At 37.8% G+C, this 19,895-nt stretch overlaps 3 protein-coding genes across 3 annotated transcripts; 2 read left to right on the top strand and 1 right to left on the bottom strand.

The window, feature by feature from the left end:
• The first annotated feature begins 531 nt into the window (after positions 1-531).
• LOC126375022 (mRNA export factor Gle1) lies at positions 532-2,770 on the top strand. Its single transcript, XM_050021862.1, has one exon. The coding sequence runs from the start codon at positions 638-640 to the stop codon at positions 2,594-2,596; it is 1,959 nt and encodes a 652-aa protein (XP_049877819.1). The 5' UTR covers positions 532-637; the 3' UTR covers positions 2,597-2,770.
• Positions 2,771-3,432: 662 nt separating this feature from the next.
• On the top strand, positions 3,433-15,887 carry LOC126375053 (DDB1- and CUL4-associated factor 10). The gene is made up of 12 exons (XM_050021896.1): positions 3,433-3,882; positions 4,360-4,473; positions 5,149-5,518; positions 6,477-6,632; positions 6,892-6,951; positions 7,269-7,492; positions 7,719-7,836; positions 7,913-7,986; positions 12,566-12,697; positions 14,259-14,409; positions 15,024-15,197; positions 15,440-15,887. Exons 1-12 carry the CDS (start codon positions 3,662-3,664, stop codon positions 15,548-15,550), a joined length of 1,905 nt encoding a protein of 634 aa, XP_049877853.1. The 5' UTR covers positions 3,433-3,661; the 3' UTR covers positions 15,551-15,887.
• Positions 15,763-19,835, bottom strand: LOC126375025 (electron transfer flavoprotein subunit beta). The gene is made up of 6 exons (XM_050021865.1): positions 19,656-19,835; positions 19,097-19,255; positions 18,357-18,515; positions 18,093-18,173; positions 17,341-17,481; positions 15,763-16,073 (listed from the first exon to the last, which is right to left on the bottom strand). The coding sequence occupies exons 1-6, from the start codon at positions 19,704-19,706 to the stop codon at positions 15,903-15,905; spliced, it is 762 nt and encodes a 253-aa protein (XP_049877822.1). The 5' UTR covers positions 19,707-19,835; the 3' UTR covers positions 15,763-15,902.
• Positions 19,836-19,895: the final 60 nt, after the last annotated feature.

The raw sequence follows: 19,895 nt of genomic DNA, 5'->3' as shown, positions 1-19,895 counted from the left end.
AAGACGGCATCGTGCATCCTGACTCGTATGAGATTAGGTCACGTTTGTACGTCTGCTCATCTAGCTAAATTTCATATAGTGGACAGTGCTTTATGTGAGTGTGGTGAGGTGGAGGATGTGGATCACATCTTCCTGAATTGTCCTAAATATGATAATGCTCAACTTTTTCAGGGACTTACACATTTACACATTCCTTTTCCTACTTCTATCCAGATCCTTTTATCTTCAAATAATCCTTCAGTCTATCGTTTATTAAGTATGTTTATTAATACTAATGATATTAAAATTTAACTTCCTCTTTTTATTATTATTTTATTATTATTCCTCTCCTGATCCTCACCTTTTCCAAATTCCGTTCCTATCCGGTATATTTTATTATTGAAAAGTTTCCTCGTTTTTAACGACTGCACAGTAACAACATGAAAAGATAATTATTATTGAAGACTAACTCACGATTTATCACTCAAGATTTGTCATTGGCGCATCGCTAGCCGCGGAAGCCAGAAGAAAAAAAAAAAAAAAAAAAAGATTGACATCTTGACAAAGAGGTTATGTTATGTGCGTACCTACCGGGAAATAAAGACTGAAATTAATTATTACACCTGACTATTGATTAATGTAGTTATCATTTTATAAAATGGATAGCGTCGAAGACTTAAATGTAATTTTAAAAGGCAGCTGTAGAAAAGGAAATGTGAGTATCAGTGAAACATTAGCAGACTTTGAAAAACTGCGTATTTCTGCATTGACGAAAGCTGCAGAAATAAGTCACCTTGTGAAAGAAGTAACCATTGGTCCCAACAGTCCTGTAAAGAAAGACACTATCAGAGATGAAACGCCTCCTACTGAGCAAGACAAGGAAAATAGAAATGAAGAGAATTTGCTGGAAGATAAGATCGCTGAAGAAATGCGACATACTCTAATAATCAAAGACTACGAATCGCAACTGCAGGATAGTTCCGAGGAGTTGTTCATAAACCTCATTGAAAACCTAATGAAAAATCGTGCTGAAATAATGAAAAAGTATTGGAAGAAACAAAGTGAAGAATGTGAACGCAAGGCATTAGAGATTCGGGCAAAGAAACTTCAACTATTGAAAAGTTTACAAGAAAATGACAATATGAACATACTTGAAAAAGCTAGGCATGATCAGCAGACCAGTCAGCTCATCAACACACAGACCATAGAAAACATGAATAGAATTTTAGATGAACAAAATAAAGCTACAATGAGATTTGATTCAGTCACTGACAGTCACACCAAAATCTGCATTGCATACCACGAAATAACTGTTTTAATACAATCAGAACCATTGGCCAAGACTGTGTCAGAAAAATACATAGGATCAATTAATACAGTAATTGGGAACATCCAAAATATAATGAATTTATGTAAGTCAGGTACTTTATCAGACAGGGATGTGAAACAAGCTGAAGTGTTGGCTTTAAATATAGAAAATATTAAAAAGAAATTAGTTGATGAATTAAATATTGCTAAAGAGCAAGAAGCAATCAGTAAGCAGTATGAAGAAAAGTTAGCTAAAGAGAAGGAAATACAAGAAAAGAAAGCTCAAGAAGCTAAAATGGTTCAAGTGGACCAAGTAGACACAGCTAGAGTAGTGACTCCAAACATAGAACAAAATAAAAGATCTGGGCCACTATTTTATTCCCCTCAAAATTATACTTATTATGAAAAACTAAAGAAATTCTTAGAAGAATATGAAGGAAGATATAAAGAATTACTAGAAAATGTTAATTTGAAAAAGTTTCGCTTTGATTGTCAGAAGGCTGTTAATACTCCAATAAATGCACTTTCTTCAGTTAGTGGTAATCATATCAGGGATAAGTTTGACAAACTTTCAAAATTACTCAGAGGTGAAAGAGTGCAAGTACTAGACATTTATGTAACGGCAACACAGCATCCTCAAGGTTTATACTACTGTACTGCTCTGTTAGCTAAGAAAATTGTTAGACAAGGAGATCTGCTGGTCTCAAGTAATCCAGAAGCAGCATTTCCTTTAGCTGCTTTAACCACTGCCCTATGGTCCCAATTTCCAGAACTTGGTACTCTGTTGGAGGCATATTTTCATAGACAGTGTCCATATTTAGTACCAATGTTTCTTCCTCAGAAAGAGGGCCAGACAGACAAAGACTTTTATTTATCTAGAGGCTACATATACAGTGATGAAGGGGCAGTAGAAAAACAAGACAAATTTTTGAAGCGGATGTCTGGAATATTCAGACTCCGATGTGCTATATGGATTGCCAAAACGCCAAGATTTCTAAACACACCAAATCCTCACAGCTTGCGCTATGGATGGCAATGGCTTGCTTCATTTATAAATTTGAAACCTGAGCCAGAGATATCTGCTACTTTATTACATGATTTTTTCAATGTCTGTGGTTCAGAATTTATGAAGTGTTATGGGAAGCAATTCTTGAAAATAATAAAATTAATAAGCACAGACTACCTAGCAATTCTGCAAAATATTGACGAAGGAGGTCCGAAAACTAGACTGGAAGTATTTCTTCAGAATGTACTGAAAACGGGCCATATCTCTCCACCTAGTGGGTTGCTGGAGCCAAACACTTGGTAGAAGTATAAGCAACTGTAAATAGTTTTTAGTGACCTTTTGATTAAGTAATAGTGTTGTAATCTTATGTATAAATTGCAATTATATTTATTGATACAATTTTTGAAAATTTGTATTGTAGATAAAGTGTACTTACTACTAATAAAATTGATTTTGCTTCATGTTTAGAACATACAACGTTTATTTATTAAATCCTCCCATAGTGGGCTTAGGTAAGCTCTATATTATCTCGTTCGATCGACGAGAAACTTGTGGCTTAAGATCTATGCTTAAGATACATTTTAAAAGTGTTAAGGGTTACATCTTACATGTGAAGGAAGGAGCATATATAACGCCCCTTATTTATTTTAATAATCAATGTGTGAGCAGTTTTTAATTCGTTCGTGGAAATAAAGCATTTTTTACATTATTATTTTAAATTCAGCGCCCATTTGAATTTATTGATTGATTGATAGGATTTTCTACCATTGGTAACCCTTGTTTAAAATAGAGGTGTAACGTACTGGGTAAAATACGATAAATTAAAATATTTGTCCAAAAACAGAGGTGGGTCCATTAAATAAAGTGGGAAGTAATTGCATTAATTATTTGCATCTGAGTAAAAGCGTAAGCGATGCAACTAATAAAATGTCTGTTCGTTCTGATAGCCACGTCCCGCTACTCATTCACACACACAAGCATTAATCAAAAGCGTCTCTTCGATCGCGTATTTTACGTAAAAGTTTTACGAGTAAATAACTTTGTTGAGTATCGATACCAGAGAATAAAAAAATAGTGTAATACTCGATAATAATATGCATTTTAAGTAAGTATCACTCACTCACTCATCTCTAGTTACAAAAAAATAATACCAAATTTAAGTTTTCTTATGGCAACACTAGTTTCATCTGTTTCTGTCAAAACCAAGCAGTTTGTGATTATCGGATTTCTCTATTTTCATCGCAAAACACAAATGTAGCCATTAATTATTTACGATTCCCACTGCATTTACTGTGACTGATATGACGTGTACTTAATTATTATTGTCCGTGTTATTTCCGAGTCATAGTTTGTAGTTTTGATATCGCAATGGGTACCACATATAATTCCACATTTATGGCGAGGTACTCGGCGTTCAGCCCATACCGGCTGATCAGGCGGGAGACAGGGTTCGGGACGCCCATCGGGGCGGGCGACGCGATGGCTAAGAGCCTGTACTGCGGCATGAAGCCCATCGCATCGTGGGACTGCGAACAGGCAAACGCACTTCCTACTGGAGGGGTTTTCAACCTTGAATTCTCCCCGGAAGGGTAAGCTCAATATTCTGATACTGACCTTGACTTTGTCTTGCTAAAATAGCTACTTCATGGTCAGGACTCTTAGCGCATTCGTTAATTAGAATGCAAAATAAGAGGCTACTGATTGTTTGTGCTTGAGAAAGAAAAGTAGGTAACATAGTTGTTGTGTCCAAAACGAAGATCATTAATTAAATTTAGAAAGAAATGGACTTATTTTATATTATTATAAAACATTATAGAAATACTGTGCATACTGACTTACATTCACAAAGGTCAAATTGCATTATTGATTTTTTAGATGAATGGCTTCAATGTGGCATTTTTAGAACATCAAGAAGAAATAAATATAAAACATCAAGGAAGTTATACAACTTCACATTGAAAGATGTGTATCTAGTCTGTAAAACTTGAAACTTGAGTTTAAAGAATACATAAGTATCACCACCTAATCAGCAAATATTATTTTCATTCAATATAAGTGTGTTTCAGGTCTCTTCTAGTGGCAGCTTGTGAGAAGAAGTCTATTCAGATATTTGACCCCCTCACACACCAACGAATACATTCTGTCAATGGAGCACATTCAGACTGTGTCAACTGTGTTAAGTAAGTGTTGACTTTGTGATTGATATTTTTCCCAAACAAGTTGATAAACTTATCAGTATAAGTTGGACATTAATAAATTATGTATTGTCTTACATGTCAGTCCACTGCATAAAATCACTAAATGGTTTAAGGAGCATTGTATACATTTTTACAATAAGATTCCCATTGACATTTGGAATTTACCTTTGAACAGTTTTAAGCTAGTAATGAAACATAAACTTTTTAAAAAAAGTTAGTGACTGTCATGAAGATATGAATGCATGGGATTAACTGTCAGGGAATTGATATTAGGCAGCCAAATTACTAAATTGTATAACAATATTTTATGTTTATTTCTAAAAGAATGTCTGGGGCCCCGTGCTGAGGTTTTCCTGCATCTTCTAGTACATATCATAGAGTTGATTTTACAGTTCACCACTTTGCTTGACTTTTTAAAATAGCAATAATTTTATTTGTTATCAGAACAATAAAATACTTAATCAACTCTATGAAATACTTTTAAGTTTAAGAAAATGAACCACCAAATTTCTGACCAATTGTTGTCAGACTTCTCTAGAATTACAATAATAGATAAAATGGTTAAACTGGCAGATCCACAGTATAATCATTCCTTAGAACCACAAGAGCAAAGTCACTGGTGACCGCTAGTTTACAATGTATTTTACTTTATTATAGGTTTTTGGATGGACGAATGTTTGCCACATGCTCTGACGACACCACAATAGCCCTGTGGGACGTACGGAACCTAAAGAAAAAAATACGCTCCTTGCTGGGCCATTCAAACTGGGTCAAAAATATAGAGTTCTCAGTCAAAGACAAATTACTAGTCACCTCAGGACTAGATGGAAGCATATATACGTGGGATATCAATTCATATACGGAATATAACCTTGTATACCAAAGAGTGTTCCATGCATCTGGATTGATGAGATGCAGATTGTCACCGGATGCCCGGCAAATGGTGATGTGCACTACAGGAGGACTACTTGTCATCATTCATGACCTCAATTTGACCACACTGGCGCAAGACTTACATGGGTTTAAGGTAACATATCAATTTCACAAATCGGTTTCATCTTGTCAATTTTGCACTGTAACAAGCTCAATTACGGTTGCAATTTGTTTTATTGTTGTAAATTGCCCGCTATCACAGTCAATAAAGCAACAATCTTGGATTTACTGAGCTCAAATTGGTAGCACTTTAAAATGTTTATGCAGTTACTGTTTCCTTTGACAATACATTAATCTGTTTAGTAGTATATGTACTGCCGAAGCAAGTACAATTAATCTGTTTCTTAAAACAGTTTTTAAGACACTTAGTTTATTTAGTAGATTTGCCATAGATGGCTTTAGCTTCTTAGCTGGATAAATCGGAAGTGCTGAGGGCTCTCATCTGGTATAAAATTTAAGACAACTGGGTTAAAGTTGGTGGGCGCCGATCCTCGTTAATCCTTAATTAACATTAAAACACGAAATTTGGTAATCACATGTTTATTGAGCTAGGTAGCAAAAACAATGTATCAATCCAAAACTACCCACTATTTAACTAATATTATTTGTAATAAGAGAAATCTACCTACAACAATATCTAAACTCATGTGTCCATATAACACTCGTCTCATGTGCGTGGTCTGAGAGTGTTTTGTTTGAGAGAATCGCCTCGAGTGCAAGTGCTGAATGAGAAAAAACGAAGACCACGTCAGCGAGTCGATATAGGGTTCCTGAGATACTTGCTGTCGCTTATAAGCCGCCTTTATAGCTATAAATCAGGTCTCCATCAGAATCGTATTACACTCTTCAAGTTTATTTGCTACATTTAGATGCACTCCTGTTTTCTGAATGAGATTTACAGTTATATGTTTTTTTCTATTTGTACAAGACAATTATAAAGACTTTATGTAAAACCAACTCTAACTTTATCGCTAAACAAAAAGTTGTTACAAAGGTTGCCAAAATTTGTGCAAACCTTTTATCTGTTAAAGACACATATATTTATTCCACAGCCAAACCTGTACAGACTGATGCAGATGAGTCAGCAGCTGATCCCGATCGCGGCCATGTATGACCATTTGTTCGACAGCAAGCGTAAGGAAAACCGTGTCGAGTTTGTGTCGGACTTTCCCGACGGGAACGATGCGGAGGTGGTGTCGGCGTTACAGGTGAGGTAGTTTATCTAAAAATAAGGGACATTCCAGGCTACAGGGTATAGATGGCGCTGTAAAGATTTTCCTCCGTTTAACCTTCTAATTTCATGGATAACATCATTTATCTTTGTTTTGTCTTTGGCGTTTGTAGCTTGGAAAGTCCTTAATAAAGAAAGTTATAATGATAACTATGATAATTATGTTTGACGTATAAGTATTGCATACTGAATTTGGTTCTAAATAAAAATGGACGTAAACGTTTTCCTTTTTGTAGATTCATCCACAAGGCTGGAGTGCGTTAAGTAGAAATATCAGTCACGATGATAGATCCGAGGTAAGAATCAGTACAAAATTACCTTATTATATTTTTTCACTTAAAAAAGTTACACTACATGTTTAGTTGGGTTACTTTTTATTGTGTTATGACCTTGTTCCCATTCGAACTATTATTTCTGTATAATGGTCTTTGTAGCAGAGAGGGATCGACCAGTCTTATTTATTCTGGGAACGTAGTAATTGAATTTGGGAGGTCACTGAACACTCAACTCATGCAGTGGAGCAGAGTGGTGAAGTATGCTCTGGACCTCGAGGGGAGGCCTGTGCCCTATGTGGGACGTATATAGAGTGACTAACAGAAGCGTGGTACCGCAGTGGTCGTGCATCCACGACATCCAGCCGCTGGACGAGTGGTCGGACAAGTCTGTCCGCGACAGCGCGCCGCCGGCGGCGGGGCTGCGGCGCGCGCCGCGGCGCCTGGCGCGCCTGCGGCCGCGGCCCTACCGCGCCGCGCGCCCCGCGCCCACCCCCGCGCTCTCCGCCACGCCCGCCATCCCCGCCGCCGCCGCGCCCCCCGCGCCCGGCGCCAGTGGCAGCGGGTCAGTGCACTTCCTACTATAATAACGGACCTTATAAATGCATTCTAACAAAATGTTATCTATTGCCTTTAAACATTTCTTCATGTTTTCTCAATAGTCAATTGCAGTATAAATCTTCCTAATTTTGCCTTTACAGAACTGAAGTTTTCAAAAAGCGTGCATTTACAATTTAAACCACGAACGTATAGTATAAAGTATCGGTACCTGACAGCCCCGCTCGTTACAGGTCGTCATCCCAGAGCCAGCCGGAGCGCCCCCGCGGCCGTTCGCGCTCCAGCTCGCCCGAGGCGGAGCCCCCCGCCGCGGCGAGGGAGCCCGCCCCGGGCAGCTCGCGCCATGGCGTGGTGAGGCCGATACATACGCTGCTGTTATACAGGTGCTCTAGCTACCAACTACTCACACCCTCCTTTGTTTGATCAGGGCCTATCCAATGACGTCTGGGAGGCGTCTATTACGATCAAACAGCACAGAATGCTCCAAGAAATGTACAGCAGGTATGAGTCTCGAAGCACGTTTGATATCTATACACTGCCTGTATTACAGTCAATATTTCAACTAATCGAATATATCAACCACCTATAAACATCCTGTAACATCCATAAAAAAATAGACTCGCTATTTCAAGCTGCATAAGGCAATTAAAAATATCCATATTATAGCATGATATGCTTTAAATGCACCATTTTGCTATTTTTACGTCTGGTCTTTTGTACCTCTGTTTCCTAATTCGATGCAAAAATCATCAAAAATGTTCCAAATCTTTATTCTAAAGCCTACATCTTTATCCCTTCAAGAATACTTTGGGATTATATATCTTTTGTTTCTGCATCGAACAGTGTATTGGACTGGGTCAAAGATAAATTATAAAATGCTAATCTAGAAATAGAAGCTAATCTAAGATGATCAATAATCAATCTCATTTTAGTTTTCAACTTATTTTTGAATTTTATTTATGTATTAAATAACAATGAGTACGACGTTTGACCGCTTTTATTGATGACGTCACACAGGATAGTATTTCCATACAAACTCAAAAGAAAACTTTCGTTTTGACGTGTCATAAAAGTATCTTGTTTGACTAGGTTGTCAAGTCGCCTATTATGAGAGGGTGTGTGAAGTAATTATTATTATTTATTTCATATCAACTAACAATGACTCGTATTAGGGTTAGTAATAAACTTTACACACTAAGTTTAGTATACTAGACTACGGGAACAGTTCTTTAAAACTTAAAGTTGCTTTTAGTAATGACTTCCGATAAGTATTCTTATTGCTGGTTGTATACTTCTGAAACGTCATAGTAATATTAAAAATTTGGCGGTAAAAATGTGTGCGTCAAGCTAGCGGCCTCAAAAAAAAAATGGGCACGAAAAAATAATTTGACCATACCAAAAAATAGTACTCTTATTGAAAAAAATAGTACCTGTTGTAAAAAAATTAGTACCATCACGGTTCTGGATTTATAGCCATGTTTTATTGCACTTGCTAGCTTGACGGTGAGCGAAATTTGGCGAGAGTTAACGACAAGGTCTTTCGCTTTGATTTAAACGCCAAAAAATAGTATCGAAATAGTACTCACCCCCTGCAAAATACCGAAAGTAGTACTTCAACGGTTCCAAAGTTATAAAGGTAGTTCTTTGATCCCGCTAGCTTGACGTTTTGAAAATACCTATTATCTGGGGAATGCTTGCATACTTCAGTTTGTAACTAATGTCAATAAACTCGTATGAAATAGTACTCCCTACCATCATAATTTGGACCTGATTCTCTTTGTAGAAATATGTCAAAAAGTCATTATAACCTATGTCATACATTTATCAAGACGAGTACAGTCACGAACAAAATTATTACACATGGTCAAGAATGTTGTCAGATTTCAGTATTTTTCCCCATTTTTGGGTAAAAATTGGTGAAGTGCCAGGGTTGTTAGATGAAAGTAATATCATTGTTGAAACTCTTTGAGTTATTCTACAAATACTGCAAATTGTTTATTAACAAACACTTCGATCCGTAACAAATTCAACATGAAGGTATAAATTATAAAATAAAACAGCAGATTAAAAATGTATTATGATGTATTAAAATCACAGATTGTTTTCGATAAGAACTAGACCCATGCAGCCATTTTCTATTAAAATTAGTGCATATGGGTGTATGCAATAGGAATTTTTTGTAATAGCAGCACTGAAGTGCAAAGAAATGGTAGGGTAGACCTCCAAAATGGCAATACTTACGAATAAATTGTGAGGTTATGTAATTGTCTACGTGACTGTATCAACAACAAATGTATGGCATAGGTTATGATGATTTTTTAACATTTCTACAAAGAGAATCGGATCAAAATTATGATGGTAGGGAGTACTATTTCATACGAGTTTATTGACATTAGTTACATACTGAAGTATGCAAGCGTTCCCCAGATAATAGGTATTTTCAAAACGTCAAGCTAGCGGGATCAAAGAACTGCCTTTATAACTTTGGAACCGTTGAAGTACTACTTTCGGTATTTTGCAGGGGGTGAGTACTATTTCGATACTATTTTTTGGCGTTTAAATCAAAGCGAAAGACCTTGTCGTTAACTCTCGCCAAATTTCGCTCACCGTCAAGCTAGCAAGTGCAATAAAACATGGCTATAAATCCAGAACCGTGATGGTACTAATTTTTTTACAACAGGTACTATTTTTTTCAATAAGAGTACTATTTTTTGGTATGGTCAAATTATTTTTTCGTGCCCATTTTTTTTTTGAGGCCGCTAGCTTGACGCACACGGTAAAAATTAGTCTGATAGCGATATATATAATGCAAAATATATCCTTCAAATGTTATCATTAAAAAATATTATGGTTGTTCGGTCATGTAGTTACGCTAGTGACATAGTGGCCCCGATTCCTGCAGACACCTCCTAATTTTATTTTAAATTATACCCGTCATATTCTTAGCCGCCGAAAAAAAAGGGACGGATGACCCGGGCGAATAAAATTGGCATCCCGCTGCTATTCAACCTGATTGATATGTGCTGTCAACTTAATTCTGTCGGGTTATTAGGCAATGTAAAATTTTGGGAGGGGTTTTTAAATTTCTTTCTAAAATTGACGTGTGTTCCACCAGACGATTGCCAGTCGATTGTCCGTCCCTTTCCTTTTCGGCGGGTAAGAAAATGACAGGTATAACTTAAAATAAAATTAAATGGTGTGTACTGGAGTCAGCATCATAAACTATTACCTCCTATGTTATCATAATCAAACTGCTGTTGGTGAATTGGTATAAAGGGTTTGGTATGTGGTATAATTAATCGAATTACTTACATAATCGCATAGAGATGCACGGGAAGTAGTGAATTGATAATTAACGGTTTTAGGAAGTTATCGTAATGGCCCCACGGGTTTGCATCTACTAACTTGTACTGTAAATATAGGCTACAATATATATATATATTATGGATAACAGACAGTTATAATAATACAGCATTTATGTGTTACATAGTGATAAGTGAAGACAAAGAGTGGCCACAATTTACTTAAATAACAAAGTGATGATATGATCAGATTAGAACGTCTAAGAACAATAAGTTATATTGATTTGTTCGACAATTAACTGTACATCTCTGCCTACCCGCTCGGCCTGAATATAAATGTAATAATCCTCGGATGACGACTTTTGTAAGGAGATTTTTTATCTATGTAACTTAACAGGAGGCTTAAACTAGTGGCATGCTATCACGGCCGTTTTGACATAATATAGTACAGCTTTGTGCTCGTATGACGTAGTTATAAAGTTCTAGCTATAACTGGTTGAACAGGACAAATGTCAAGTCTGTCATCGTAGTATAGCCTGCAGCTAGTTTAGCGCAGCTGCAAATGTGTCTATATGTACAATTGCTCACACAGCTAACAACCTCCGTGGTCTAGTCGTTAAAGCGTCAGGCTCACGATCTGGAGGTCCGGGTTCGATCCCAAATAGGGTCATTGTCCTTTGTTTGGTAAGACTTTGCAGGCTTGAATCATCTGATTGTGTGAACGTTAAGCCATTGGGCCCGGCTATAACCCTTAAAAACACGTTCACCGACCCGAGTATGCTCCATACCCGCTTCGGTTGAGCTCTGTGCCCAACAGTGGGATGTATATAGGCTGTTTATGCTATGATACTTATGTACAATCGCTAACGTAGAACGCGTCCAAATTAAATAACATACACTTACATTATATTACATTTCATTCCGTCAAGGACAATCTGTAAAAAACCGGACATGTTAAATCATCAGGTTAGGTAAGCGGATCCCGTGAAAAACGGGATAGGGAGATGATGGAGTATCCGGGTTCTGCCCAGAATTTAGTTTTGTGTGTGCCCGTGACCTCATCTTCACTTGATTGGTTAATATGTGTCTTGGAGCATTGTATAGCAGTGTGTGTTAGCACACTATCGGTAGATTCGATAGTTAGTCACTTTTGACTATTGCAAAAACTATCGATAGTATTGCTTCTGACGATTGCAAAGATTATCGATAGTGTCGACATTTCTTGCAATGAGAGACTTTCCCGTCGGCGTTCCCCAAAAAATACGACAGATGGCGTTGTTAAGTTTTTTCTTCGTTTACGCTTCTAATTTCGTGGATAACAGTCATATGCATCTTTTATCTTTGTTTTTGAGTAAAAATGATGACCCTTTTATTACACCAATGTACAATTACAACTTCCACCCATTATTATTCTGATCAAACTAAAGAGAAGCGATATATATAGGTAGCTACATCATTCTATACATAATGTGATCCAAATATCAAGCAACAATTATTAGATTTATATATATGCTTCTGCCATTACATTACATTTTTGAATAGTTATGTACCCCAACAATAAATAAATGGGCAAATATCACGTAACAACGCCATCTATCGTATGTTTGGGGAACGTGGATTGGAATGTCCGTCATAGTCAGAAGCAATACTATCGTTAGTATTACTGTGTGATGATTGTATTGATCTAAATGAGCTGTCGATAGTATCGTAGATTTTCAATTTGCCGAACTATCGATAGTTCGGCAAAGCTAGTGTGTACAACAGCGGTATGTACGCAGGGGCCAGGTGGGGCGCAACTTCAACATGCAGCGCATCATGGGCATCAATACGGGCATCGCGCCGCCTGCGCAGGCGACGCCCGCTTCGCAGCGACTCTCCTCACGGCATATCTGCACTAACAACTCATTGAGGTAACTTTATACTTGTTTACGTGTCGTTTGTCAAGATATTCAAGTCAGATTGTCTTTGCGACAGGCAGTATGCTAAGGCAGGTTGCTTGGAAGAAATTGCTACCTTAACAATAAGGGCGTCTTTTGTACGTTTGTATAATTTGTATTCTTCTGTTGTATGTTCTTTTTGTATATTGTATTGTAAGGGTTTGATATCACAACTGAATAATGAAAGTAGAATGAATTCAGCTGAAAATGAGCATTGCGAAGTACAGGTGGTGTGACTCTTAACATAAGCACTCTGCTATATCGTAATTTGGACAGTCAAAGGGACTTCCATCGTAAGATGAACTAAGTACGCACATCTCACTCAGCTTTCTGTTAGACTAACGTGATAGGTGACTCTTAAAAGTCAGAATTGTTTGTTTTTTAATATCGGGATGAAGCTGTGGAAGAAGAGAGGAGAGGCCTTTGCTGAGCAGTGGAACACGGTAGACTAGGGAATAAAATAATTACGACCTTGTATATTCCCCTTCGGCCGCCATCGCAACCAGTTGCAAAGGAAGAATTTTACTCCTTTGTTGGCAACTAGTTGTGAATGAAGAATGTTTTGTCTTAATAGCCAACCAGTTCCCAACTAAGAATATTTTTAACAGCATAGTTGCTGCAAAATATTTTTCGTTCTTAATACGCAACCAGACTGAATAATTCATCACAATTATGTGATTCTTATTCTTCGTATTGTAAAGATGCATTTGGCTGAATTAATCGACCATTAAATTAGAAGGTTGAACGAAGATGTTGGACAGCACTATCTATATTTTTATTGGGGAATGTAGCCTGGAAAGTCCATTATTCAATAAATAATTCCTAATTCTCCTCAAAGTAATAGTCACTGTGGTCCTGTCGTTTACTAGCTTACCCCGCGATACCGGACTTGCACCAATGAGTTATTAATTTATAGATAGACGGCAATGCGGCTCACCTCCTATCACGTTAGCCTAACAGAAAGCACGGTGAGCCGTGGCTACTTAGCTCATCTTACGATGGATGTACCTCTTGACTATCCCAATTGTTGACACAGTGGCGGCATTAGTAAAATATTTAGGTGGTGCACAATGCGGTTTTTTTTTCTATTAGTTTACGAGCACCGAAACGACGACGACTTGGACGCTTGCCGGAGGGACTGGCCGGAGTACGCACAGGACCGCGAAATGGAAAGAGGAAGGGGACGCCTTTGCCCAGCAGTGGGATCTTGTAGGCTAGATTAGATTACGACCACCGAAATATACCTAATGAAATCTTTGAAAAATGTTGTTTACGGCCGGCCACCTATTAAATAAATGTATGAGTTTTATGTGGCCGCTAAGAGGTTTAATTCCTGTGGATTAGAGCTCTTAGCGGCCTGCCCTGTGGCAGGTGTGCCAAATCCAGTTACTCCCCTGTAGTTTCGTCTTGGTTGATTACCCCCCCTCCTCCTCCTAAAACGGCGCCAGGTACGATCATACCGTTCGCACCGCTCTAGGGCCGCAACTGTGTTGTTATAGTCATGAGCTTATATTGGTGTTGTACTACTCCTCAGTAGTTCCTCGTCGTCGACATCGTCGGCGTCCAGTTCCCGTGACGGGTGCTCGTCGTGCGGTGACGAGGAGAACCGGAACTACATCCGGCAGAACCGCGACCGGCTGCTCTTCTACAAAGAGGAGACCAACGAGGGGAAGGGCTTCATCAAGGTGAGACCGAGTTTTTAGACATTTACGGAACTGTCACACTGGTACTGTACATATTGTATTTTAACACATAACGCTCCTTTTTGCTTCGCCGCAGTCGGATAAAAAGATGTTTTGTGATTGACATTGTAAATTAACGTGGAAAAAAAATACTCCATCACATTTATGTATGTAAAAAAAATACATAACAGATGCGCTGAATCGTGATTTAATCGGTTTGTCTATCACCGGACCGAATATTTGAAAGTATTCGGTTTCGCGCCACAACTTACAACCATTTGGGGAAGTAACCAGTTCTAAGTAGACATACACCCCCGAAAAGATTATTTTTTATTTAAATATGTTTGCGTTACCATAAGCTCACCTTCATAAGGTGGTACAAATATATTGTTCTGATCAGTTTTCTACAATTATATATTGATTTCTTTAAAAAAAGCTTTATTTCCTTTATATTCTCACATGAAGAAACGATTATATGCAGCTCTAGACTATAGTCTTTCAAATAGTTTCGATACAATAAAATTCGCCAGTATTAAATACCCATCTCCAACGTTTGCATTGGCCGACTGTTACACAATCCCGTTAGTAAAGATCAGTACGTGATGGCGGTGTTACAGGAGCTGAGCTACTCGGCGGACGGGCGCGTGGTGTGCTCGCCGTTCGGGCGCGGCATGCGGCTGCTGGCGCTCAGCGAGGGCTGCCCCGAGCTCAGCGCCGCCGTGCCCGACCACGCGCGGCCCGCCCGCCCCGCGCCCATGCTCGACGTGGGGCAGAGCCTCGGGATACACCAGGTACACTCACTAAATCCCTATTACTATTTGGTAGAAATTGTGTTTCCTCATTTGGCAACACTGGTATATATTTCGATTATCTGTCTAACCTGAAGGTCCCACTGCAGGGTAGGGTAAACGGTACTCAATTTCTTGTTAGTTTTGAAGACGTCAAAATTAAAATATTTCGTAAGTTAAAATGTTCACATCAGTCCCTCACATGATATGGTAGTTATTAACATTCAGTGTATTTCTTTGAACAGGATCTGGTAGTGAGTTCCAAGTTCAGTCCGCGCTACCACATGCTGGTGACGGGGTGCCTGGAGGGCAAGATCGTCTGGTACGAGCCCTACAGCGGCGAGACCCTATACTAGGTGCATACAAGAGTCTCTCATTCCGAGCAGTGTCTACCGCAGCGCCATTCGACGTGTACTGCCTTGTAAATTCCGACATTAAATGATTGCGTGTATAAAGCTTGACTCTGAATAATGCTGTGTACCTTGAAATTGTATTGGTGAAATTGTATGTATCGGTGATATTATGTTAGTTATTGTAAGAAAATGATCGTGTTAAATAAAATTAGAGCTTTTAACATGGTAATATGTGTATATTCAACAACTTCGAGGCTACATCACTGAAATTCTTATTAAAAATCTCGTGTATAAACTGATTTTACTAAGAAAGGATTTTAATAAATGTTCGATCTGTGGATTAGACGTCTCTGTTTTAAACGTGTCCTCCCTCCTTAAGTTTGCCGACGAGTGTGTCGATGTCGGGCACGATGGAGCCGGCCTGCCTCACCGGCGGGTCCTCCACTGATACCACCTTGATCCTTGGCGCCAGGTCCACACCCAAATCTTTCGCTGTCACCTTCTTCAATGGCTTCTTTTTGGCTTTCTGAAAATTTATACAAACAGATATAAAAAATCAAGAAAGCACAGTTCGGAGCGCCCGCGAGAAATTTATGAGCATCTCTAGTTTTAAACAAGACTGCTCACTCAAAAACTGTAATAATCCAAACGCAACCGTTCGAGTTTCAAACTTCGGAACTGCGTCAAAACTTCAGAATGAGTGTGTACATTGGGCAGTGTGACTGAACACAGTATTACATTTTCCATTTGAACCAAAACGGAAAGAGAGACGAATAAAAGTCAAAATAATGGTAAAATGTTTTGCGCCAGATTATTAAATGTTCATAGTTGTATTAAAGGTCTTTTGTAATCCGCCGTACTGCAATTTTTGCCCAAAGCACTTTATTTTTAAAGAAAATAAATAAGAAATCATGATTTTTAAATTAAACTAAAAGCCAAACTAATGATCGTACACGTTTGGCGCTATAGAAAAAAATGTTAATAGGCATCTACTCGATACTCTCTACATTGTATTTTTGCTGGTTGGCAGTTTTCACATTTGAACTAAAACGTAAATTCTAATAAAAGTCAAAATAATGGTCATAGATTTTTGGTGTCATATTAAAAAATATTGAGAAGCAACTATTAGACAGATTCGACGTATTTTTTTCGATGGCCGGCATTTTAACATATTAAACAAAACGGAAAGTCCAACAAAAGTCAAAATAATGGTCATACACGTTTGGTGCCCAATAATAAATGGTCAAACGGATAAGTTATAACGGAGTATACCAATATTGTTTCTTGGCCGGCACTTCACATTTTCACCAAAAATGTATGAAAATTCATGTTTTTTTTTATTCGAATAAAACCGAAAATATTGACCCTACAGCTTTGGTGCCATAGTATTAAATGCTCAGACGGATAAGTTCTAAGGATATATACCATTATTGTTACTTGGCCGGCACTTTACATTTTGACCAAAAATGTATGAAAAATACAGTTTTTTAAATTCGAATAAAACCGAAGATATTGACCCTACAGTTTTGGTGCCATAGTAATAAATGCTCAGATGGATAAGATCTAACGGAATATAGCAAAATTATTTTTTGGCCGGCATTATTATATTTGCAGCAAAATTATATTTGCCCAACTGTGAACTGCTCCAGGGTAGGACGAGGCAACCCGGTTTGCTGTGGTCCGCTCTCCTACTAATATGTCTGTACCAAATTGTTGAATAGTGTGACTGAACATAGTACGAGTGTGTACCATAATGGTGGGTAGTGTGAGTGACCATAGTATGTGAGTTGTACCATAATGTTGGGCAGCGTGGCGTATCGGGGCTCGTTGAGGCGCAGGTCCGCACTGAGCACGGCCGGGAGCTTGGTCTTGATCACCTCCAGACCTCCGTCGATCTCGCGCGTCACTGTCAGACCCGCGTCTGTCTTCTCTACCTGGGTAAATCACACACACGTCATACAGTTATAACATTATGAAAATGTTTTTTTTTTGTACTACCGCGTAGCGCATGGCACTACACTTTTAAATTAGCTAGGTGTATACCATATCAGTTTATTACGAATCAAACCGTATCCAGAGATTTAAATAATAACGATAAGAAGAAGATATAGCGAAAGTTTAATCACCTGCGCACATTATTACATAAACATAACATAAACTGCCTATATACGTCCCACTGCTGGGCACAGGCCTCCCCTCAGTCAACCGGAGGGGGTATGGAGCATACTCCACCACGCTGCTCCACTGCAGGTTGGTGGAGGTGTTTTTACAGCTAATAGCCGGGACCAACGGCTTAACGTGCCCTCCGAAGCACGGAGTACATTATTACTAATTATTCAAATTAATTCTTCATATTACTTTACAGATTTTGTTATCATTCTGTGGCAAAAACTAAAGTTTTAAAATATTACACTTGACCTTGATAATTACTTTATTCTGTAAAGATGTGTAACTAGTTAACTCAAGTTAACTGATAGTGTTATCAGAATACTAATGTGATGTAACATCAACAGTGTGTAATTTTAAGACATTTCAAACACTTTACCTTTGACGCAAATGTACCCTGTGGCCAGTCCAGCAGAGCAGCTGTCATTTGTGCAGTTTGGTTGGAGTCGTCATCAATAGCCTATAAATAAAAATATAGATTTTTTACTCTCATAAATAGCTGAGTAAATGCTGTTTAGTATCTGTATGAATGGACTTGTAAACTAGGAAATAATTTCTGGACATTTGCCCAACTGTTTGGCCAATATAATTGTCAGATTCCCATACTTTGGCAAAAAGTATGAGAATAATTTTAGTCACATACCTGTTTGCCTACAATCACTATATCTGCTTTCTCGTCCTTGGACAGTTTAGCCAGAATCTTAGCAACATGTAGGGGCTGCAGGGTTTCATATTCAGCTCCTGCCACTTCCACATGGATGGCTCTGTCAGCACCCATGGCGAGAGCTGTTCTTAAAGTTTCCTGAAATTTAATAAGAAAAATTAACAACAATTCTTTGGATATAAAACCTTTTCTATTTCTCATTTGTGCCCTAACATGTGATCGGTCAACAAGCAGTTATTATTATGACTTGATTTTTAATAGCAGGCCCGGTCACCTTATTAGAGGGCTACCTTCATTAAGGTGTTACTATATTATTTATATATTTTAGATATTATCCCATGTGTGTGTCCTTTTGAAGCATCTCATATAGGGGTTCTCACTTCTGCCTTAAGCCACTCCAATTAAAGTATAAAACTACACAAGTAGTTTTATTGAAATTCGAAAAGATCTGAAAATTCTTGAAAGATAGTTTGCAGTGGAATAAAGGAGCAAACTAAAGCATTTAGAATATAAATGAAGCACCTAGTGTTGAATTTATTTTCTTTATTTTTTATTTTTTTTTATTTGAATTGATTTTTTTAAATCTTTATTGAAAAGGCTTTAGCCACCTGGCGACTATGTCAGCTAAGTTATCATTGATACAAAAATTGTATTCTTGATTTTTTAATACAACTCATAACAACAGTGATCTCTTTGCTCATTCCTGCAATAAAACATACTTGTGCTTGTGCGGGGCCACATGAAACAGCGATGACTTCACTGGCCAATTTCTTCTCCTTCATCCGGACTGCTTCCTCAACTGCGATCTCATCAAACGGATTCATTGAGTGCTTCACCCCATCTGTTACTACGCCAGTCTTGTCTGGCTTGACACGGACCTGAAAAGCAAATTTTAAGAAATGCATTTAAAGTCTACTTGGTGTACCTAAAAGGTGTAATTCAGGCTACCCTTATGTATAAAAAGTAATATTGGTACTGGAAATACATTGATAGAAAGTGTTGCAATCTGAATCTTAATCCAACAATTAACTTATTTAATTAAAATAAGACGTGGTATAGGCAGGATAGCAGTGTTAATCACTCTGATAACACTATCAAAAAGAAATCAAACATTTAACTTTACCGTCCGGCTAGTAACAAATGTTTTCTTCTTTTATTTATAATAGCAGTCGATGCCACGATGGTGATTTTACTGAACTTATCCTATTTTTACTAGGAATTTGAACTTAAAATTTTAAAATAACAAAATGTAACCTTTGCACTTCTAATTTGACTTACTTTGACCGCATAATCAATGACCCTCTTCACTCCAACTAATACACGAGACATTATATGTGCTTAGAAAACTAATTACAATAAATTAATATACAATTTTCTACGAAAATAATGTTAAAAAACAACTGCAAATCTTAACATGAAATTAGAGCAAAGTCCATCAAGTAAAAAAAGTGGCCAGCAGACAAAATAAAAATACTACCAATATATTTTCTCGTCTTACATGTATAGAAGATTTACTGT

Source organism: Pectinophora gossypiella, chromosome 18, assembly GCF_024362695.1.
Source record: "Pectinophora gossypiella chromosome 18, ilPecGoss1.1, whole genome shotgun sequence".
Lineage (NCBI taxonomy): Eukaryota > Metazoa > Arthropoda > Insecta > Lepidoptera > Gelechiidae > Pectinophora > Pectinophora gossypiella.
This window is presented reverse-complemented; position numbering and strand designations above follow the sequence as displayed.

Coding starts and splice junctions, on each gene's coding strand:
- LOC126375025 (XM_050021865.1), bottom strand. CDS start 19,706: ATGTCTCGTGTATTAGTTGGAGTGAAGAGGGTCATTGATTATGCGGTC. Junction 18,516..19,096: donor GTGGCCCCGCACAAGCACAA/GTATGTTTTATT, acceptor ATTAAATTTCAG/GAAACTTTAAGAACAGCTCT. Junction 17,482..18,092: donor AGGGTACATTTGCGTCAAAG/GTAAAGTGTTTG, acceptor TGATTTACCCAG/GTAGAGAAGACAGACGCGGG.
- LOC126375022 (XM_050021862.1), top strand. CDS start 638: ATGGATAGCGTCGAAGACTTAAATGTAATTTTAAAAGGCAGCTGTAGA.
- LOC126375053 (XM_050021896.1), top strand. CDS start 3,662: ATGGGTACCACATATAATTCCACATTTATGGCGAGGTACTCGGCGTTC. Junction 4,474..5,148: donor GACTGTGTCAACTGTGTTAA/GTAAGTGTTGAC, acceptor ACTTTATTATAG/GTTTTTGGATGGACGAATGT. Junction 7,987..12,565: donor CTCCAAGAAATGTACAGCAG/GTATGAGTCTCG, acceptor GTATGTACGCAG/GGGCCAGGTGGGGCGCAACT.